General features: G+C 48.1%; 2 protein-coding genes across 2 annotated transcripts in view; both read right to left on the bottom strand.

Moving 5' to 3' along the window:
- The window catches only part of VAC14 (VAC14 component of PIKFYVE complex), a 101331-nt gene extending 92744 nt beyond the window's left edge, over nt 1–8587 (bottom strand). The window contains exon 1 of the mRNA XM_045810292.2: nt 8192–8587. Coding sequence (XP_045666248.1) covers nt 8192–8295 — 104 coding nt within the window. The 5' untranslated portion in view covers nt 8296–8587. The remainder of the gene's footprint in view (nt 1–8191) is intronic.
- Nucleotides 8588–13727: 5140 nt separating this feature from the next.
- The window catches only part of HYDIN (HYDIN axonemal central pair apparatus protein), a 376490-nt gene continuing 371230 nt past the window's right edge, over nt 13728–18987 (bottom strand). Inside the window, exons 86-87 of the mRNA XM_087870593.1 lie at nt 17207–17431; nt 13728–15333 (exon numbers count right to left, since the gene is read on the bottom strand). Of these exons, the coding sequence (XP_087726719.1) occupies nt 14851–15333; nt 17207–17431 (708 nt within the window). The 3' untranslated portion in view covers nt 13728–14850. The remainder of the gene's footprint in view (nt 15334–17206; nt 17432–18987) is intronic.

Raw genomic sequence — 18987 nt, 5'->3', positions numbered from 1 at the left:
TGGAAGTTGGGGAGGAAACTAGATGGCACACGGGACTTGCATGCAAAGCAGAGACAAAACGATCTGGTGAGAAGCCTGTGAGGTGAGAAGGGCAGGCAAGAGGGAGCAGGCCTGCCATCTGGTGGGGAGGGATTAGGCATGGTTTCGCAAGGGTCAGCATTTGAGAGGGGCTCTGAAGGATGAGCGGTGTTCGTTCTGGAACTGTTCAGGACCAGGAAGCCCAGACAGAGGGAAGAGTGTGAGCACTGGCTCAGAGGAAGGAGAGACCCATTTGGTTTGGCAGAATGAAGGACACAGGTAGAGGAGACGTGGGGACAGGGCTGGTGAAGCTGCTCCCAGGCTGTGTGTGGCAAAGGAACTGGCATTTACTCCTGGTGGCAGTAAGGAGCCATGGAAGGGAAGAGTGATGTGCAGTGGTGGGTGGTAAGGGTCTGAATGGCGTTAGGGAGCTCTGAAAAATCCAAAGGCTTACAGAGACTGCACGGTGAGAGATTGTAAAGAATGGGGCTCTAATGTTGGGGTGGCCTGCAGGAGCACCAGGGACCCCCAAAGACAGGAGATGGGCAAGCAGGATGTTTGTATTTAGCACTCCCCCCCTGACTCTGAAGCCCAGGAGCACCTTTCTCATTTGCTCAACACCAGCACCATCGGCCTCCCCACCCCGAATCCTTCCAGGGCTTACACAGGGCATCCCAGGCCACTGCAAAAACAGTGACTCGTTTAAGTCCAGAGGCCCTCAAACCCCGCACACTTGGGGATATCTCCAGGAAAACAAGACAACGGTTCCCCTAGATGAGGAAGGCACAAGAACATGCTCTCACCAATGCCATCAGCTTGCAGAGCATTGGGGCTGGCTCTGTGGGTCAAACCCTGGGGCTCCAGTGGGAAAAGCTGTCTCACAAATCAAGACCATACTCCACCTGGCACTCAGGGCAACCACAACAGGACCGGGCTGACCTCTCTAGTCTTACTGCCCATTGCCCTGTGTAACCGTCCACTCCAGCCAGACCCGCCTTCATCCTGTAAACCTGGGCCCTGCACACTCTGCCCCTAGTACCCCACTCTCTGGCAAAGCTCCTGCTCCACATCCTATCAAGACTCCAAAGCATGGCTCAAATTCACCCCCCTGCTTCTCCTGACCAACCCAGGAAGGGGTCACTCCTCCTCTGAATTATGAAAGACTCAGTGACCCTCTCATTCTCTTCCCAGCAATGCACTGGCAAATGTCACTATCACTTCCAGGTGTACATTTCGGTCTCCACAGTTCCTTGACTGAAGTCCTTGAGGACAGACTGGGGCCCTGTCTGCGTCTCTCAGGCCAGCCCTCTTGGGGTCTAGTGCTGTGTGCACAGCACGTGTGGGATTGATCAGCCAGCATGGCCTGGGGACTGCGCCGAGAGGCTGGCAACGCTGAAGGACAGCCCGAGCTGTGGGGCAAACACGGCCAGAGCCCCACGCTGCCGTCCGGGTGACATGGGGCAGCCTACTCCTCTAAACCTAACCAGCCGGCTTAACCACCATCGTATCTCGGGGGTCCTCAACCCCGAGCATTAGGATTCAACTTAAGAAGAGCAAAGGGCACCACTACCGGGCTCCCCAAAGGCACACTGTGAAGGGCCCAGGTCACCAGAACCGTGGCTGGGGAAAGACGCAGAAGCCACGGTGTGCTCTGAAGGCCACCTGCCAAGGGATGAAGGGGTGCTGTAAGCCCTCTCTAGGGGCTCCAAAAGAGGCCCAGCGACGAGACTTGCCTCTCCACTTCACAGGAGTGTGCAGAGAGAAAAACGCACTACAAAGGGAGGCAGAGTAAGTGGAGCTGAAACTCCGGGCGCTCCTGGCCTGCAGCGGAGTCTCTCTTCAAAAGACCACATTGTTTCCTCTTTCATCCACAGGCTGCAAGCCACAGGCGGGATCTGAAGCTGCACTAGTTTTGAAGTGAATATCTAGCCCAGAAACTCTCACGATCACAAATCCCTGCGACCCTCACTGATGCACAGGTCACAGGCGTTACTGTTCTATGTGCCAGAGAAGAGGGTCTCCTCTCTGGTTTCTTCTAAAAAGTGCTGAAAACCCAGGCTGATGAGGCGTCCTCAGAGGCTGCTCAGAGCCTCCATTCTTGTGGTCAGAGGTGTCGCCAGATGGCAGGAACACTCATGCCCCACAAGGCACAAACCCAATGTGGCAACTCCAAGCTCGTGACGCTGCCTCGTGACGTAGCGCCACACCGACTCCCCCCTCCTCGAAAGAAGGAACCCCAGACAAGGGAGGACATATTCGGAACTGTCATCAGGAGAAACCCGGGGCCACTGTCTCAGCAACACAACCACAGACCCTTGCTGGACTCCCTTGGCCTCTGCAACACAGCCGTGACAGTCACAGGCCACACGATGACTGGTGGTGGACGCCTTCCCGGGCACCCACACGACACTGAGGGTTTCTGTTCCTCCCTGGAACCACTTCCTTCTGCACTGATTACTACCTCATCCGCCCCAGGTGAGACAGCCTCAGGGAAACCAAGTCCCCTTCCCAGGCTCGCAGAGGATCTGAACCCGTGACACACCTCAAACCCAAGCCCTTTCAACTGTACACCAGCTCCTCTCTTCCGTCTTCTTAAATGGCATCAGCTGCACAGTGAACACACCCAGCGACAGAGCGAAGTCGCCTTGTCGAGAACTGAGGCCCCAAGCGAACGCAGCTTTCTCCACACGTGTTCCCATCCCGTTCAGTGTTCAGACATCCCTGAAGCATCCCTCCACCATACACAGGGAGTACAGATGACACGCACACTGGAGATATTCTGGAATGCTCTACAGCTGGACTTCCACTGTGAGGCAGGAAATAAGTAACCATTTGCTGATAGGTGATAAATGCTGCATGCTTTCAATACATTATCTAATTTAAAATTTAAAACAAACCACTGGGTTAAGTACTATACCCCATTCTACAGATGGGAGAAACTGAGGCTCAAAGACGTTAAGAAACTCACAAAGTCACACAACTTATAGATGACAGGTGAAGCAATCAAACCTAGGTTTTTCTGACTCCAAGGTCTAAAGTCTTTCTCAGTATGTTGCACTATCTCCTTCCTCAAATATTCCAGCTGCCCCTTGTCAGATGCCTACTGGCTGCCAGGCACTTTACGTTTCTCACTTCACTGAATCCCAACCCCTTTTCATCTGATGATGTCCAAATGTCCCCGCACTCAGGTTCCTATGTCTTCAGAGGAGACGTCCTTGGCTGTAAGGTGGGGCCACTCATTTCAATGACCTTACACTGTTTCTAGAGAGTAAGAGCAGGCATTTAACGTGCTCTGTGTGGCACAGGCTCACAGAGCAGTATTAGTGCAATGTCAGAATCAGAGAGACAAACTGTGATCTCACATACCCCACTCAAGATCACGTTCATTCACTAAATGTTGACTGAGAACCTGCCATGCTCCTGGCCCGAAAAAAGGAAAGGAAAAGAAATCCAGAGTTGTGTTTATTCTCGTGTTGTAAAGTTTTCAGCGTAGCCTTGGGGCTGCTGCCTCTTCTTGTCCTGGCGAGTCCACTTATCCCTCGCAGTTCTCTACATCACGAGCTGTGTTCAGACTGCACATCCGGGCAGCAACTTCCCAGAGACAAACTGGGTAAACATCTCCATCTGTTCTGGTGAGTATTTACGTAATTAGGTTTCCACTTGTTCACTAGTCTCCACTAAGTGAACAGGGAAAGTGGAATGTTTGCCTCTGAGCAAAGACCAAAGACCTTCTGAAAAGGCCTCAGAGTTAACTGACAAAATACACCGAGCTTCCACTGGCTGGAATCAGTGGAAAGACCATAAAGGAGAAACGAGTCCAAGACAGCAGCTGTTTGAATCTCAGGTGACAATAACTGAGACCATTTAATGAGTGCTTCCCTCACACTGCAATAAAACACTACTCTTATTTTTTTAAATTGCTGTAATTCACGTACCATAAATTCACTCTTTTAGTGCGTGCGGTTCAGTGGTTTTTTGGTGTACCTGTTAGCAGTCACTCCCCATATTCCCCAAATCCCCTCCCCTAAGCCCTAGGCAACCACTCATCTACTTTCTCTCTCTGAATTTGACTATTCTAGGTAATTCATAGAAGTAAAATTTTCATATAAATGAAACAGAGGGCCCTTCGTGACTGGCTCCTTCCACTTAGCCTAATGTTTTCAAGGAGCATTTGTGTGTAAGACGAGGAAACTGAGGCACAGAGGAATGAAACCGAGGTCACAGACTCACATGCTGACAGGGGCCAAGCAGAAGACACAAGGGAGGACAAGGGAGGAAAGGCTGTGGTGAACGTGCCAATACAGGAAGCAGACTGGGGTGCCCATGTCCTAGCCGGAAGGGAGGTTCTTAGGTCCTCCTTATCTGCTATGTGGGACGATCCATCCCACAGAGACACATTTCCCATTCCTTAGGAGAAGCCAGAAACCTGAGCTTCACTGTGAAATTTCTCAATTTAAAATACCTTGCAATTCAGACCAACCTAAACAGGTCTACCAGCAGAACACAGCCCCTACCTACGGGTCTATAACCCCGGATCAAGCAGTCTGTGGAAGTTTCCACTGTTAATTCCATCCAGCAGGGCTGGATGGAATTCTGACCCATGCTTGCCTTAAGGCAATGGTGGTAAACAAGGTCTCCTGGCAGCGGCCAGTGGGGGGTGGGAGGCTCCTGAGCCAGGTCAAACTCAACATTTAACCTTTATCTCATCACAGAGTGAAAAGGATCCCTGACCCCTCCCTGGCAGGCAAAGGGCACATTATCTCACAACCCCTCTCACCCCCAACCCAGGCTTTGGTGTTCTCAGGGGCAAGGCCTGGGCTTTTGGAACTCAAAGTTCAGGAATATTAGAGACTTGGCGCTGAGCCCATCCCTAGTTACCATGAAGAGCACCCTCTCTCTGAGCCTGCAATGAGAGGGCACTGTCACCAGAGTGTGGGGCACGTCACTCCGGCACAGCGAGCATCTGCTGCAGTTACCTGAGTGCCTCCTGGCATCTCTTCCCCACACCACACTCTCCTGGAAAGCAGAGCCTGGGGTCTTACCAACCTCTTCATCAGGACTTACCAATGACTATACCCCCTGAAACCGAGAGCCCACCAAACCTGAAACAGCTATTCTAAAATCTTAGCCTAAGTGCCTTATCCTTTAGCAAACTATGTGGGCATGTTGGCAGGAGGCTGTGGAGGGAAAAGCTCTACAGGACTGTGCACAGCAGGCTCACACACTTAGCGATCAGATCTTAGGTCACTTAACACAGCCCGCTCTGGAGATTCTAGAGTTCAAGGTTCTATTGAGCCACGCATTTATGTCTCTGCATTTTTAGTGTCTGAGAGGCCTGTCATCAAGAAAAAAACACCCTCCTCTTACTACAAATTTTAATCCCTCATTGGAAAACCATATGCAGCACTGGCTCTGTCCAACTGAGCAGGTGATTCTGGAAAACCAAAAGTGGCAGTTAAAACAACCATGGAAATGCTCGAGTATGAAACTTCCATTACTAAATATATATGTTCTTCCTGGTAGGGAAGACCATTCACAGTAGTGAGGAAGCTTGTTGAGACAAATGAACCTGGGTTTTTTCATTCAGGTTCTAGATGTGAAACCTTGGGAAAAGTACTTCAGGAGCTTCATTTCCTTGTCTGTGAAATGCCACTACCTAGCTCGTATTTTGAAGCCGTGTAAAATAAAGAGATGAGGGGTGTGCAATGACCAAATGAAGGGAGGCTTCTTTACCCTCCTCTCCCCAAATCCAGCAGATAGCGCTTTATACATGATCACTTTTTTTTTTTAATGATTACTGTTACGAATTGAATTGTGTCCCCCCAATTTGTATGTTGAACCCTAAACCCCACTGTGACTGTGTTTGGAGACAGGGTCTACAAGGAAGTAATTAAGGTTAAATGAGGTCATAAGGCGGTGGTCCTGACCCAACAGGATTAGTGTCCTCATAAGCAGAGATACCAGAAAGCTCTTTGATGAAGCACAGATAAGTAAGTCAATATCCACCCCTAAGCAATTTGTGATACATATATTGAGGAAAATATCCAACTGGGCACTCCTCATTCCAAATATGGCTGAAGAAGGCTAGAAATAGATTAGGGCCTTCTACACCACTGCTTCTCAGCCTTTAAGGTATACACAAATCACCCAGGGATCTTATTAAAATGCAGATTCTGATCCAGAGGTCTGGGATGAGGCTGGAGAATCTCTTTCTTACAAGCTCCCCAGGGATCCTGACGCTGCTGGTCTGTGGGCTACACGTTTGGGTAGCAAAGTCCTTAGACTGCAATGTTACTTCCCCACCAAATGTGTATGGTCATTCGCTCACTCATTAAACCAACCGTCAAGTGCTGTGCCAAGTGCTGAAGATGAATAAAACAGGGTCTACGCTCTTAAGGAGTCCAAAGTCCAGTTAAGTCCCTAGGTTTCTCTGAATTTCACAAATCAAGGGAGATGTCGAATACAAACAGAACCCGCTTAAAGACAAAACCCTTACGGCACAGCCTGCAGAGTGAGAGCGCTTACATACGCTGTGCTGGAGGCAACAGTAATGCTGAAATGAATACCTCTATTCAAGGACCCAACAGATGATTCAAGCTATGAGGAAAATCAGACATTCCTGAGAACAGACTGGGTGATGACCAAAATCGGGTGTCAATGTAGCTTCAAAGCCAATAAAACCCATGGACACGGAGCCACGTCGATACATTAGCTCCGAGTCTCCTACTCAGCACAGTGATGCTCATCTTTAAGACTTGCTAACATTAGTAAGAGCCAGGGCATAAACAAGCAGAAGTACGGAAACAAAGCAGTCAAGAAAGTGGTGCTTGCTGACAGAAGCCACTAGGTGGTTCTGGACATACTGAATATTAGTGCTGAAAGAGGATCCTCTTAACACAGTCCAAAGCCTTTAGGTAAGGAGGAAAGGAAACCCCAAAGCAGTTAAGGCAGTGGTTCTCACCTGGGGTGATTTTTGCACTCCCATTGTCTGAAGACATTTTTGGTTGTTACAACTGACGGAGTGCTATTGGTATCTACTGAGTAGAGATCAGGGATGTTGCTAAAAATCCTACGATGCACAGGACAGCCCGCCACAACCAAGGCTTATCTGTCCCAAAATGTCAATCGTGCTGAGGCTAAGAAACCCTGCATGAAGCAATCTGCCCAAGGTCAAAGAATGAGTATCACACCATGGACTAGGTTGGAGCTGTCCAACATTCTGCAGCAATCGAAATGTTCTAAGACCTGTACTGCCCGTTACAGTAGCCAACAGCCACATGCGGCTACTGAACATTTGGAACTGAGGAACTGAATTTAAAATTTTTATTTTATTTTAATAATTTATGTGTAAATAGCCATGCAGGGCCAGTGGCTATCCTACTGGAGAGGGCAAGACTACAATCCATGTGTCCTGACTCCCAGTCTGGCATTCTTCCAAGTTTCAGAGTCTGATTCTTTCTGCTCTTCTGAAATCATCCACCCCCCTGACTTTATCACAAAGACTTGACTGGAAAAAAAAATACAAATGTAAAATAATAGCAGAAAATCTTAATGAAACATTCCTAGTTGAACACCTTGTTTTGTACATTGGGAAATAAAGCAAAATGTCAGGTCTTGGTTACACATACATGTAATAAGACTGTAAAATAAGAAAGGTCAAATTATTCCTTCCACCTGCAAGGAAGAGTGATATGGCATAGATAAAATAAACAGCCCTCTGAGTCTTGAGATTTCGGACCTGATTTCAGCACTTGGTCACCTAACAGTCCCTTTCACTTCTCAGAACCTGGGTAAGAAATGAGGCAGGTCAACATCATTGGCAAATTCTCATGCTTCCCACTTCCCTCCCATCACAGAAGCCCCCCTCTGATTTGCAGGTTTTGATGGAGTCCACACGGAAGACGTGCCGTGTGCCAGGCACTGTGCTACACATAGGTTTGGGGCTCTAACGCATGGCAGTCCTCTGGGGCATCAGGCGGTTAGAGAACTTGGCCCAAGTCATACAGCCCGTCAGAAACAAAGCTAGGACTCCTAATCTCCTGCACTGCGCTAAGGGCCTAAAACTGGCTGGAAAGGCGTGAGGAGTCCCCCCGAGGAGCAGGAGCCCTGCATAGCCAGGGCGGGGTCCTGACTCTGCTCCCCATACCCAAACCTGGGTGCCGGCCGCTCTTACTTCTCGATCTCCAGCGCTGCCACCTTCCGCTTTTCGTAGAGCTTGTCATTGAGGGCGCGCACGATGTTGGGCGTGAGCGGCGCGAAGTCTTTCTCGGGGTTCATGGTGGCAGCTCCGGGCGCTCCCCGGAGCCCCGCGACTCCTCAGCCCGCGGCTGCCCGGGCGGCGCCGGGGCCGGGGGAGTCTGCTGTTCTGCGCTGCCTCGGGCGCCGGCTCATGGACCACGCCGCCTTGAGCCTGCCTGCCTCGCTCCGCCGCCGCGCGCCGTCTCGGAACCCGGGCCTGGACCCCGCCCCCGCACACCTGTTCCCGGCCACCCAACGGCTCACGCAACCCGCTCCCGCCCGGCACCGACAGTGCTCAAGGGGCAGCGGCCATGTTACTCGGATCATGTGACTCTGCAGCCGCTTCCGCCTTCCGCCGCGAGGACCCGCCCCTCGCCAGCCACGCCCCCGCACGCCGGCTGCAGGTGTGTTGTCCCCGCCCCCACAAGGCTCCACCTCCTCCCCTCACGCACGCGTGTGGTTCGAGATGGGGTTTGTGGGGCGCGTGTCCGGTGCACTCAAGTGCCGCAGGTGGTTGGCAAGGCGCGTGATGGGCTTCTGTGTACTTTTGGGAGCACGAAGGGGCTCATGGAGCCTGACTCACTTAGCACAACTTACTCAATACTGAATCCAGTAGTTCATTTACTGTTTAGTCATCAGTTTCGCATGTGGCAATGTTTCCCAAATTGGAGTAATACCATCGTGAGTTTCGCCATATGCTAGCCACTTGTACTATTATTAAAAAAATATTTTTCTCAAACCAACTTACTTTCAAAAATCTTAAATTCTTTAGTCTTATGTGCTAAAATCATGATTGTGAATAGTTAACGTATGTTTTTAAAACATTAAAATAAATTCTCAATTAAAAACAGTACTACCTGTCTACTACCTAAAATTTCAGGTACCAACAGTAGCTGTCACCCCACCATTTGGGACTCAGGAGGGTGTGTTTATTGTGGTTGGATACCTTAGAGGACTGGGTTATAGGCAGCAAAAGCCCCAGATCTGCTCAGTGAAGGTCTCCAGATGGATCCAACATAAAGCAGCCCTTCCAAGTGCTTTGAGTGTCACACTAAATGGTGGAACAGAAATTGAAGCTATGTGGCAACAAAAATTTTTTTATGTGGCAAAATTTAAAAAAGCACTTTATGGATATATTGTGGCTAATAGGGAAATGCATCAGACAGACTTCCTTATTGTAAGCTTCCATAGTGGACAGGGATTTTAGGACAGTGGAGCCCAAAAAGTATTAAATATGAGCATAATAAATGACAGTACTTTTTCTAATGAGTGAAAAGTGTGCATGTGAATCTGATAACAAAGTTGAAAATAGAGTCTTATCCTCAGTCCATAGATCAGAATCTATGGGACACAAGTGAGGGGTGTGGTAGGCAGAATTCCAATATGGCCCCCAAGATTCCCACCCCTTTGGGTACATACCCTGTATAATCCCCTCCCCTTGAGTGTGAACAAGACTTGTAAATATAGTGGACTGTCACGCTAACACAGTTGACTTCAGTTAATCAAAAGGGAGATTATTTTGGGTGGATCCAACCTAATCAGATGAGGCCTTAAAAGTAGCCAGGAGGCATTTGAAGCAGGAGAGAGATTCTTCTGCTGGCCTTGAAGAGTAAACAGTAACAAAAGTGAACCATCTATGATGGGCCACATGGTAAAGACCTTAGAATGGCCTCTAGTCACCAAAAGTGGTCTCCTGAGGGTTGTCAGTTGTCACGAAAATGGGGACTTCAGTCATAGGAGGAAATGAATTTTGTCAACACACCAAGGGAACTTGGAAGTGGATCTTTTCCTAGTTGAGCTTTCAGATGAAGATGCAGCTGACTGGCATCTTGATTTTAGCCTTTGAGATCCTGAGCCAAGAGCCCAGTTCAGTCCATTCTGGACTTCTGACCCACGGACACTGTGAGATAAGAAATCTGTGATGTTTTAAGCTGCTGGATTTGTGGGAATTTGTCATGCAGCCATAGAAAACAAGTACAAAAGCGAACCCAAAATTCAGTAATCCACGGAGGAATCATGTCTAGAAGAATCTGTGAAAAACGTGTGTTCCTTTACTGGTAGGGTTTTCACAGCTTTTAAAACCTTTGCCAGCATAATCCAATGAATGAAGGTGGGTGGACCACCAATCTGAAACTGCTCCAAATTTAGATTTGTCTCCAGAGAAAATGTTTGCTTAATAGTTTCCTCCTCTTACCTTGATACCAGGTGGCGCCGATAAGGACATTTCCAAATGTCTTTGCAAATTTTATGTCTTTAGGATTTTGATGATGTTTGATGCAAAACAATGACAAAAATTAAATCAATGGGAATGATTTGGATCTATTTCTCCAGCGTGTTTTCATTTCCAATGGACCTGTATCTCATGTAATATTTCACCTTTTCTTTTGCTGTTTGGTTTGGCTTTTTTTTTTAAAGATTTTATTTATTTATTTGACAGAGACAGCCAGTGAGAGAGGGAACACAAGCAGGGAGAGTGGGAGAGGAAGAAGCAGGCCCCTAGCAGAGGAGCCTGATGTGGGGCTCGATCCCAGAATGCCGGGATCAGGCCCTGAGCCGAAGGCTTAACGACTGCGCCACCCAGGTGCCCCTGGCTTGGCTTTTTCTTAAAGGTGAAATGAATTTCCCACGGGTCATAGTGAGATACGGTTTTTAATCATTGAAACAGTTAATGTTTTGACCAGAACGAACTCTTTTCTTCTGAAATCACATTCTGGACTATGTTGCTAAGAAACCAGTTTTTTACTCAAGGCCCAAACCAATGCTTTGTCCTACCTTTAGTTCAGAAATTCCTGGGGAAAAAAAAAAAGTGGTTTCTTTTCTCTGATATCTTGGAAAATGCCAACCAGTTAAGGTTATTTATGCATTCCTGGACTGGCTGTGGCATTAAGAAGAAAGCCCAAGGCTACCATGGCCTTCTCCACGTGGTCACTCCTCTGACCCTGGTGGCCAGCCCTTCCCAGGCCAGCCACACTCTGACACTTCCAGGCTAGCGGGTAATTGATATGCCTGGTTGCACACGTGCCATCACAGTCCACAGCTGTAACTCATCTGCAGCCATGCAACGCCTGGTTGTTATTACGTAAGCTATGGACATGGTGGCAAGTGGATGCTGGGGACCACTGTGAGAAATTATACCCAAATCTTGGAACTGTCCAAAGCAGTTTCTACAACAGCAATGTGCTTTTGCTGGAGTTTCAGGGTAACATGGTAAGGGTGAATCCCACACTTGGTATCTGGCGGCCCCTCATGACATCACAATATCATCACCCACAACCTGAGGCCGATCTTCCCCAAAGAAGTGGTTAGACAGGACGCCACACCCACCAGGGCCTCTGAGTGGAATGACGTCAGGGGCCCCTTTCACGTCATATTCCATGCATCTGCTCCCTGGAATTGAGAGCGCTGCAGCCCTGACGTCTCTGGACCCCCCCCCACCCCCCGCTGCCGCCCCAGTGAGATGTCTCCTGGTCTGCTTTGCTGAGACTGTATCCTTTCCAAGGTAATTTCCACTAGCTTGTATCAGAGTGTTCATTTTCACCAAGCTTCTCCCCCAGTTCTCTGTTGAGGTAATTTGCCATTCCAGGTTTGCCAAAATGAAACAATTTTGTTATTGTCTTTTTGAGGTGGAGGAAGTAGGAGAAAGACTTAGAGGGAAGAGATGTATCACATCTCAAGTCCTGGAAAGCTGTTCCTGCTGGGACAGGGTCTGAGCTGAGCTTTGGTCCCAGGGAGAAGGCCGGCCTCCTCCCTCCAGGCCAGAAGGCTTTGGGTTCTAGACTCAGTGGATTGGGGAGAGCTGGCGTAGGGCTGGGGTAGGGGATTGCCCCTGGCCACACGGCACCACTTGGCTGGTGGTGACACTTGGGAAGTGGCCAGTGTCTGTAGCAGTGAGTGTCCAGGGAGGTGGCTCGGAGCCCTCCGTCCCCAAGGAACACGTTAAGGTGCTGACCCTCACAGGTGCCGGAGTTCCTGAGCGAGTCTCACAGGGCTCTGAGCGCTTGAGTCTGGCAGACTTTCACACAGCTTCCTGTATCTTTCCTTCCATCTAAAACCATCTATCATACTAGGTTGCAAACAGTGGAGAAGGTGCCCCTTTTGAAGAAGGTGGTGGTGGGCCAATTGTTCCCCTACCCCCAGCTATGCCTCTGGTGAGTGGGAGGGAGGAGGGCTATTTTGGGAAAAGCCGGCTTCATGGCCAGGTCATAAGCAGAGTCGATGAGACTCATTTCCAGTCTCCACACCAGGGCTGTGGATTCCACAAAGGCTCAACTTCCACAGTTGCCTTTAAGGCAGCTGCTCTCAGCTGCAGGGTGCACATCATCCCCTAGAGATGCCTTAAAATGCAGATGATGATCCAGGAGGTCTGGGGCAGCCCGAGAGCCTGCATCCCCAGCGCGTTCCATTTTTCAGAACCATTTGTTGGGAGCACTCGTCATCTCCTTTCATGCTTTCCGCCTCTCTCGCAGGCGGTGTTGGTGCAAGGAGGCTGCGGCGTCCCAGCCGTGCTGGGCAGTGTCCCAGCCATGCTGGGCAGTGTGTTCTTGGACCCATAGCAACGGCCTCACGGGGAACCTGGCCAAAACGCAAACTAAAGCTACTAAATCAGACCCTCTGAGGATGGGGCCTGACAGCCTGTAGGGTAGCAAGCCCTCTGGGTGATTTCGATAGATAATAAAATTTGAAACGCCTTGGTTTCAGCAGACTCTGGGTGTTTGCTAGTGGTAGCGTGGGCTCATTGGTGTCCGCATCCTCTCAGGTGGCCTCGCGGTACGTTCTTTGCTCATTTAACCATCTGGAAAATCTGTCATCTAGTCTTTGTCTTTATGCCCATTAGCAGCATCTTCAGTGGTCCACAGATCAACTATTAAGTGTAGGTCTGCAAACACTTTAGCTGAGTGCAGGGTATACTGGGCTGGGGGTTTGGGGGGAAGGTATGAAAGGATTAGAAGAATCTCCTCCATTAAGAAAAAACCCACATGGGGCGCCTGGGTGGCTCAGTCGTTAGGCGTCTGCCTTCAGCTCAGGGCGTGATCCCGGCGTTCTGGGATCGAGCCCCACATCGGGCTCCTCTGCTGGGAGCCTGCTTCTTCCTCTCCCACTCCCCCTGTTTGTGTTCCCTCTCTCGCTGGCTGTCTCTATCTCTGTCAAATAAATTTAAGAAGAAAAAAAAAAAAAGAAAAAAAAGAAAAAACCCACACCTCTAAAAGCAGTAAGGGCTTCTTAAAACACAGGTTGCTGGGCCACACCCCTGGAGTTTTGGACTCTGCAGGTCTGGGTGTGCCCTGAGAATGCGCATTTTTAATACATTCCTAGGGAATGCTGCTGCTGCCGGGCCAGGGACCATTTTTCAGAACCACTTGTTGGGAGCACTCGTCATCTCCCTTCATGTTCTCTCCCTCTCTTGCAGGTAGGCTGTAGGGGATGCATTGGGGGGACGAGGTGGAGGCAGGGGACCCTCAGGTGTGCATGCAGAAGCCAATCCACTCCAGGGCCAGTCTGCAATCATCTTTATTTCATCAGGTGGTGCCAACAGGTAAGTGGTCCTATTATTATTATTTTTAACTGGTCCTATTAATACATGTTGCAGGGCCCAGGGCCAGAGCCTGGGCTAAGCAGACGTCCCACTCCTCCTTGGGGGTGGAGCTTCCCTAGTGCTTTCCCTCTTAAGAAAGGCACTGACTTAGACCTCACCCTTTCTGTACATACAAAACGTCCACAGTTTAACCATATCAGATTGGGGTGTGGTCCTCCCTTGTAAGTAGATTCCAGACTCCGTTGCAGCATTAATGGCCAGGTGGCCGTAGGATCTGTAGCACTGGTTCTCAACGCTGCTAAGTTTGGAAAAGAAAAGGATGCCCACAACCGTCCCCAGACCAATTCAATCAGAATTTGGGGTGGAAGGGTCTGGAACAGAATTGGCGGATTCAGGTGTACAGGTGGAGAGGGAATCACCACGCTACAGGCTGACTGGGGGCTCTGCATTTCTCCAGGACCTTCAGCGAGAACTTTCTATGAGGAACAGATACAGGATTCAGAGATGGAGGGAGCATCCCTGGCCCCTTGCCTTGCAATAATGGTGAAGGTGTCATCTGTTATCATTTTGAAAATAGTATCTTATTTGGCTTTTACGTGAAAGCAGAATAAAATATCCTATCAAAAGAGAGTCATGTCTAAAAGATCTTTAAGCCATTATGGGTTTTTAAAAGGCACTGTGGTGGCCCAGAGTCATGTGCTGCTAAGTGCTATCTGATAGGGGTCATGCATGTGATATCTGTGTCATCTTATTAAAAATGGGGATTATTCCTTGACCTTTGGGGATATGATTAGAAACTGAATTCAGGGACTTGCCCTTGCAAAGTATAATATAGCTGGGATTTTTTTTTTTGTAGTTACCATGTGTAATGTGGAAAAAAATATATATATATTTAGAATGCATATAATATGGAAATAAGTGCCCCTGTAATTGAAGGAGGAGATAAAACAGTAGCTGTAGAATTCTGACAATTTTCTCTGTTCTTCGCCAGGGTAGAGTAATACATAGATTTGACGGTTGAGGAGATGGCTTTCCATTGATGCAGTTGACCTCAGTTACCACTAAGGGGTGATCCCCTTCAGGTAATAAACCCATTTAACACCTGTTTCGTTGCCTTCACTGGGAGGACAAGACACAATCAGCTTGCTGGTGATGGGCGTTTTGCTGCCTGATGGGTTTCCTTCAAAGGAGACGGTGATATTGTTGATCTTCTTGGGCCGCACGGAGTCTACAGCACGAACAGAGAAGGCTGGGTTCTCCACAATGAAGGAGAAGGTGACCGGATGATAGAAAATGTTCTTGAAAGGGATAACTATGTTGTATCCCGCCCGGATCAGGAAGGGACCTTGGGGCTTCGGGGGCAGAGCCACGCCAAAGAGGGGGATGATATACTCCCCACCTGTAATCGATGACAGCATCAGGATGCCCTTGGTCTCGCCCAGGTGGCTGGGCTCAAAATAGACTTCCACACTGACTTCCGTGCCTCCTTGAGCCCCTGGGGCTGCGGTAATGACCTTTTCCGTGTGGAAGTCTTGACAGTCAGTCTGAAAGAGGAACAAATGCACCTGGTTCACACAGGATCCCAAAGAGCACACGGGCAGCTCGGGCCCATCCCCTGCCCACCCACTCTCGGACATCAAGTAACCTACCTTTGCGTGAGGCTGGGCAGGTCACTTAAAGTTGTGCCCTTATAAGTCCCTTGAAGAGTAGGTAATACTAATTATTATAGCCATTTTACTACAAAGAAACCAAAGCTAAGAGATATTAAATGACTTGCCCCAAGATACCAAGCTGGATTATGTCAGTGTGGCCTTCAGTGGTGCTACACCCCTCCCCCCCCCGAGTCTGGCTCTTCTTTTCTCCCGCGCCTCTGAAAGGCTGAACAGTCTGGCTCCTCATGGATGGGGAGGGGGCTAGTTCTTGACAGTTTTGAGCAGAAGTGAAAGGGGTCACTTCCACACTAGGGCATTCGACTGCCAGTGCAAGTCCCCTTAGGATTTCTTCATGCCTCTGACACTATAACCGGAGACAGCTGAGCTGGCGGTTGCCCTTCAGCCTGGATCCCTGAATGGCTGTGATGAGCAGAGTCCCCTGCTGACCCTCATTGGATAGACAGCACAAGGGAGGGACAAACCTTTTTTGTTTTAAGCCACCAAGATATTGGGGCTGTTCGTTACTATAGCATAACCTAGCTTCTCCTGACTGGCATGATTGATCAAGAGCCCGTGCCTCTTGGGAAGCCTGGGTGGCTCAGTCGGTTAAGTGTGTGCTTTCAACTTAGGTCATGATCCCAAGGTCCTGGGATCGAGTCCCACATTGGGCTCCTTGCTCAGCCGGGAGCCTGCTTCTCCCTCTGCCTGCTGCTCCCCCTGCTTGTGTGCTCTCGGCTCTCTCTCTCTGACAAATAAATAAATTAAATCTTAAAAAGAAAAGAAAACAGAGGATAAGAAACATAAAGGACAGAATAAGAAATCCCAAAATATGTCTGGTAAAAATTACCCAAAAAATCAACAGAAAAAAATAGAAAAAAAAGAAAAAAAAAGAGCCCGTGCCTCTTGACTATACCTTGGAACCACTGATGGCCACCCAGTGTGGAGGCTGCGCCTCCTAGCTCCCCTTGTTGCTCGGTGTGGTCTCGTTTTGTTCAAGGGAACGTGAGTGGGAGGGATATATAGAGCTCCCCGCCTTGCCCCCTGGAGCTGGCTGGAATGCAGACGTGAGGGTAAGCCGTCTTGGGCCCTGCGGACCCAAGCAACTCTCTCCAGAGGGAAGAGCCTCAGGACAGAAGTGGTCTGGGTGCCCGGAGCTACCATTTTAGCCCAAACTGCTTATGCTCACGTTGTTATCTGAGAGAAGAGTAACTTTTACTTTGTTGTTATTTTGGGTTTCTCTTTCAGTAGTTAAACCTGGATTCCAATTCATATCATAGGTAACATACATGAAGCATTTACTATGAGCCAGACTCTATGAAAACAGTTTTATGTGCATTTTTTAAAGGCCTCAGAGCAATCCTGTGAGGTTGGGGTATTATTACCATTTCCAGGAAAGGTTACAGAGCTTTAGTAAATTATTCATACAAAGAGTAAGTGGTGAAGCCAAGGTTCAAATCCAAGTCTGTTGGATTTCACAGCCTATACTCATGACCACTAAGCACTCCTGTCTCTTCTAGTGACCACTGTGCGTGCTGTGGGAAGCAAAACTCCCCAGCCCCACCCCGCCCCAGCTTGTGAAGATAGAGCCTGTAAGGAAGAACCCAGGCCTGACACTATTTATTTCTAGCTGGGAGTTTCCAGGCTAGATGAAGCACCTGACTCCCTCTGAGTTTCATAATTCTGCACCCCTATATCCTCCTTCTATCATTTTTAAGCTCAGCCTTCTGGCAAGGGAAGGGCAGGGGGTGGGACCCTGGCTGCTCACCCTGCAGTAGTATTCTGTCTTCTGCCGGGTGTAATTGGTGAACTTGGCAAAGATGCTCTGACCGCTGCCGAGAATGGCCTGGAAGTGGATGGGCTTTTCAGGCAGTGCTGGCGTGGCCTTCAAGTTGAGCTCATACAGGTAGTAACCCAAATCACTGTTGTGCAGTGTGAGTCTCCCAAAGGTTTCTCCAGCTCTCAGGGGCTGGAATTCAAATGAGAATGTGCCCTGCAAGAGAAGACAGAGGCTCGTGTGATGCCGAGACTCCAACCCATCCCTTGCTACCCAGTGACTTCAGAGTCGGTTGGTGGCAGAAATGGTGCTTCACAGCAAATGCTCACAATGATCTTGGGCCCAGGAAATCTCTGTCCAAATAGCCCTTTTTCTCCTCTGTATCCCTTCTAGCTTTCCCTAGAAATACCCTAGGGGTATTTATATATCTGGAATCTCTTTGAATCTAAGAGGTATGAGATCTTCTCTTGAGAAGCACACTTATGATGATGATGGCAGCGAGTGTTGCCAGCAGGAGGGCTGAAGGTCAGCAGCTCCTTCTTTGCTCATAGCCAATCTCAGAACAGCTTCCTGGGTTCTACCTTCATTTGGGAAATATTTTCTCCTTCTTCTATTATCACCCACGGCAAAACAAAACAAGAACCAGAGTATGGCTTATAATAACAAAATAAGGGAAACAATTCAAGAGAGTTAGCAGTAAGAACTCGGCTAAATAAATCATAGTTTAGCCACTTTGGTGGAATAGTATGTAGCCATTAGAAAGGAAGGGGCAGAGCTATGAGCACTGCCACGAAAGGTGTTGATGATATTGTAGTCAAAGGAAGGACGTTCCATAAATGTATATAAAGCATATGGCCATTTTTGTGGAAAAGAATATGTCTATGCAGGTATAGAAAAGAGACAGCAAGGTTGTATATCAGATTGTTACCAGTAGTTATCTTAGGTTGAAGGAAATGGGATTGGAGGACTTTCATTTTCTCTTCCATATACTTTTGAATAGTTAAAATATTGTTTTTATCATGAGTAGGTATTGTTTCTTTTTTAAAAGAACTAGTTCTTCTCATTGAAAAATAGAATAAAAGGAGGATATCATTAAAGTTGTTGTAGATGCTTAGCAGAATATAGTATACAAATTTAGACAATTTTACCACAATTAAAAAATTTAGATGGGAATGGACAAATGTATAAAAGCTACAACTTACAAAACCAGAATCAAGTAGATAAAGAAAACCTAGGTAGTTCTGTAACCATTAAAGAGATTTAAGCAATAGTAAAAAAGTTTTCCCTTAACAAAATTCCAGGATCATGAAGACTTACTTGTAAGTTCTATTAGACAATCTAAGTATTTCACAAATTCTCCCAGAGAAGAGAAAAACTTGTAAGTTCTATTAGACAATCTAAGTATTTCACAAATTCTCCCAGAGAAGAGAAAAAGACTTACTTGTAAGTTCTATTAGACAATCTAAGTATTTCACAAATTCTCCCAGAGAAGAAAAAAAGCGGGGAGCATGATTTTGATACCAAAATCCAACAAGGCTAATAGGAGAAAAGAAAACTGAATGCCAGTCCCCCCGCAAACATACATACAAAGTGCCCAATAAGAATGTTATCCAACTGAATCCGGCAATATATAAAGAAGAAAATGTTCCATGACAAAGATGGGTTTATTCCATGAATGAAAAGTTGGTTTAACATTAGAAAAACCAATCAGTTGCCACGTTGACAGATTAAAAGAACAATGATTTGAACATCTCAATAGATGCAGTAAAGGC

Source organism: Ursus americanus, chromosome 21, assembly GCF_024610735.1.
Source record: "Ursus americanus isolate L20-20 chromosome 21, mUrsAme1.1.p, whole genome shotgun sequence".
In the NCBI taxonomy this organism is placed as follows: domain Eukaryota; kingdom Metazoa; phylum Chordata; class Mammalia; order Carnivora; family Ursidae; genus Ursus; species Ursus americanus.
Note: the sequence above shows the minus strand (reverse complement) of the source record. Positions and strands in the feature narration are given on the sequence as shown.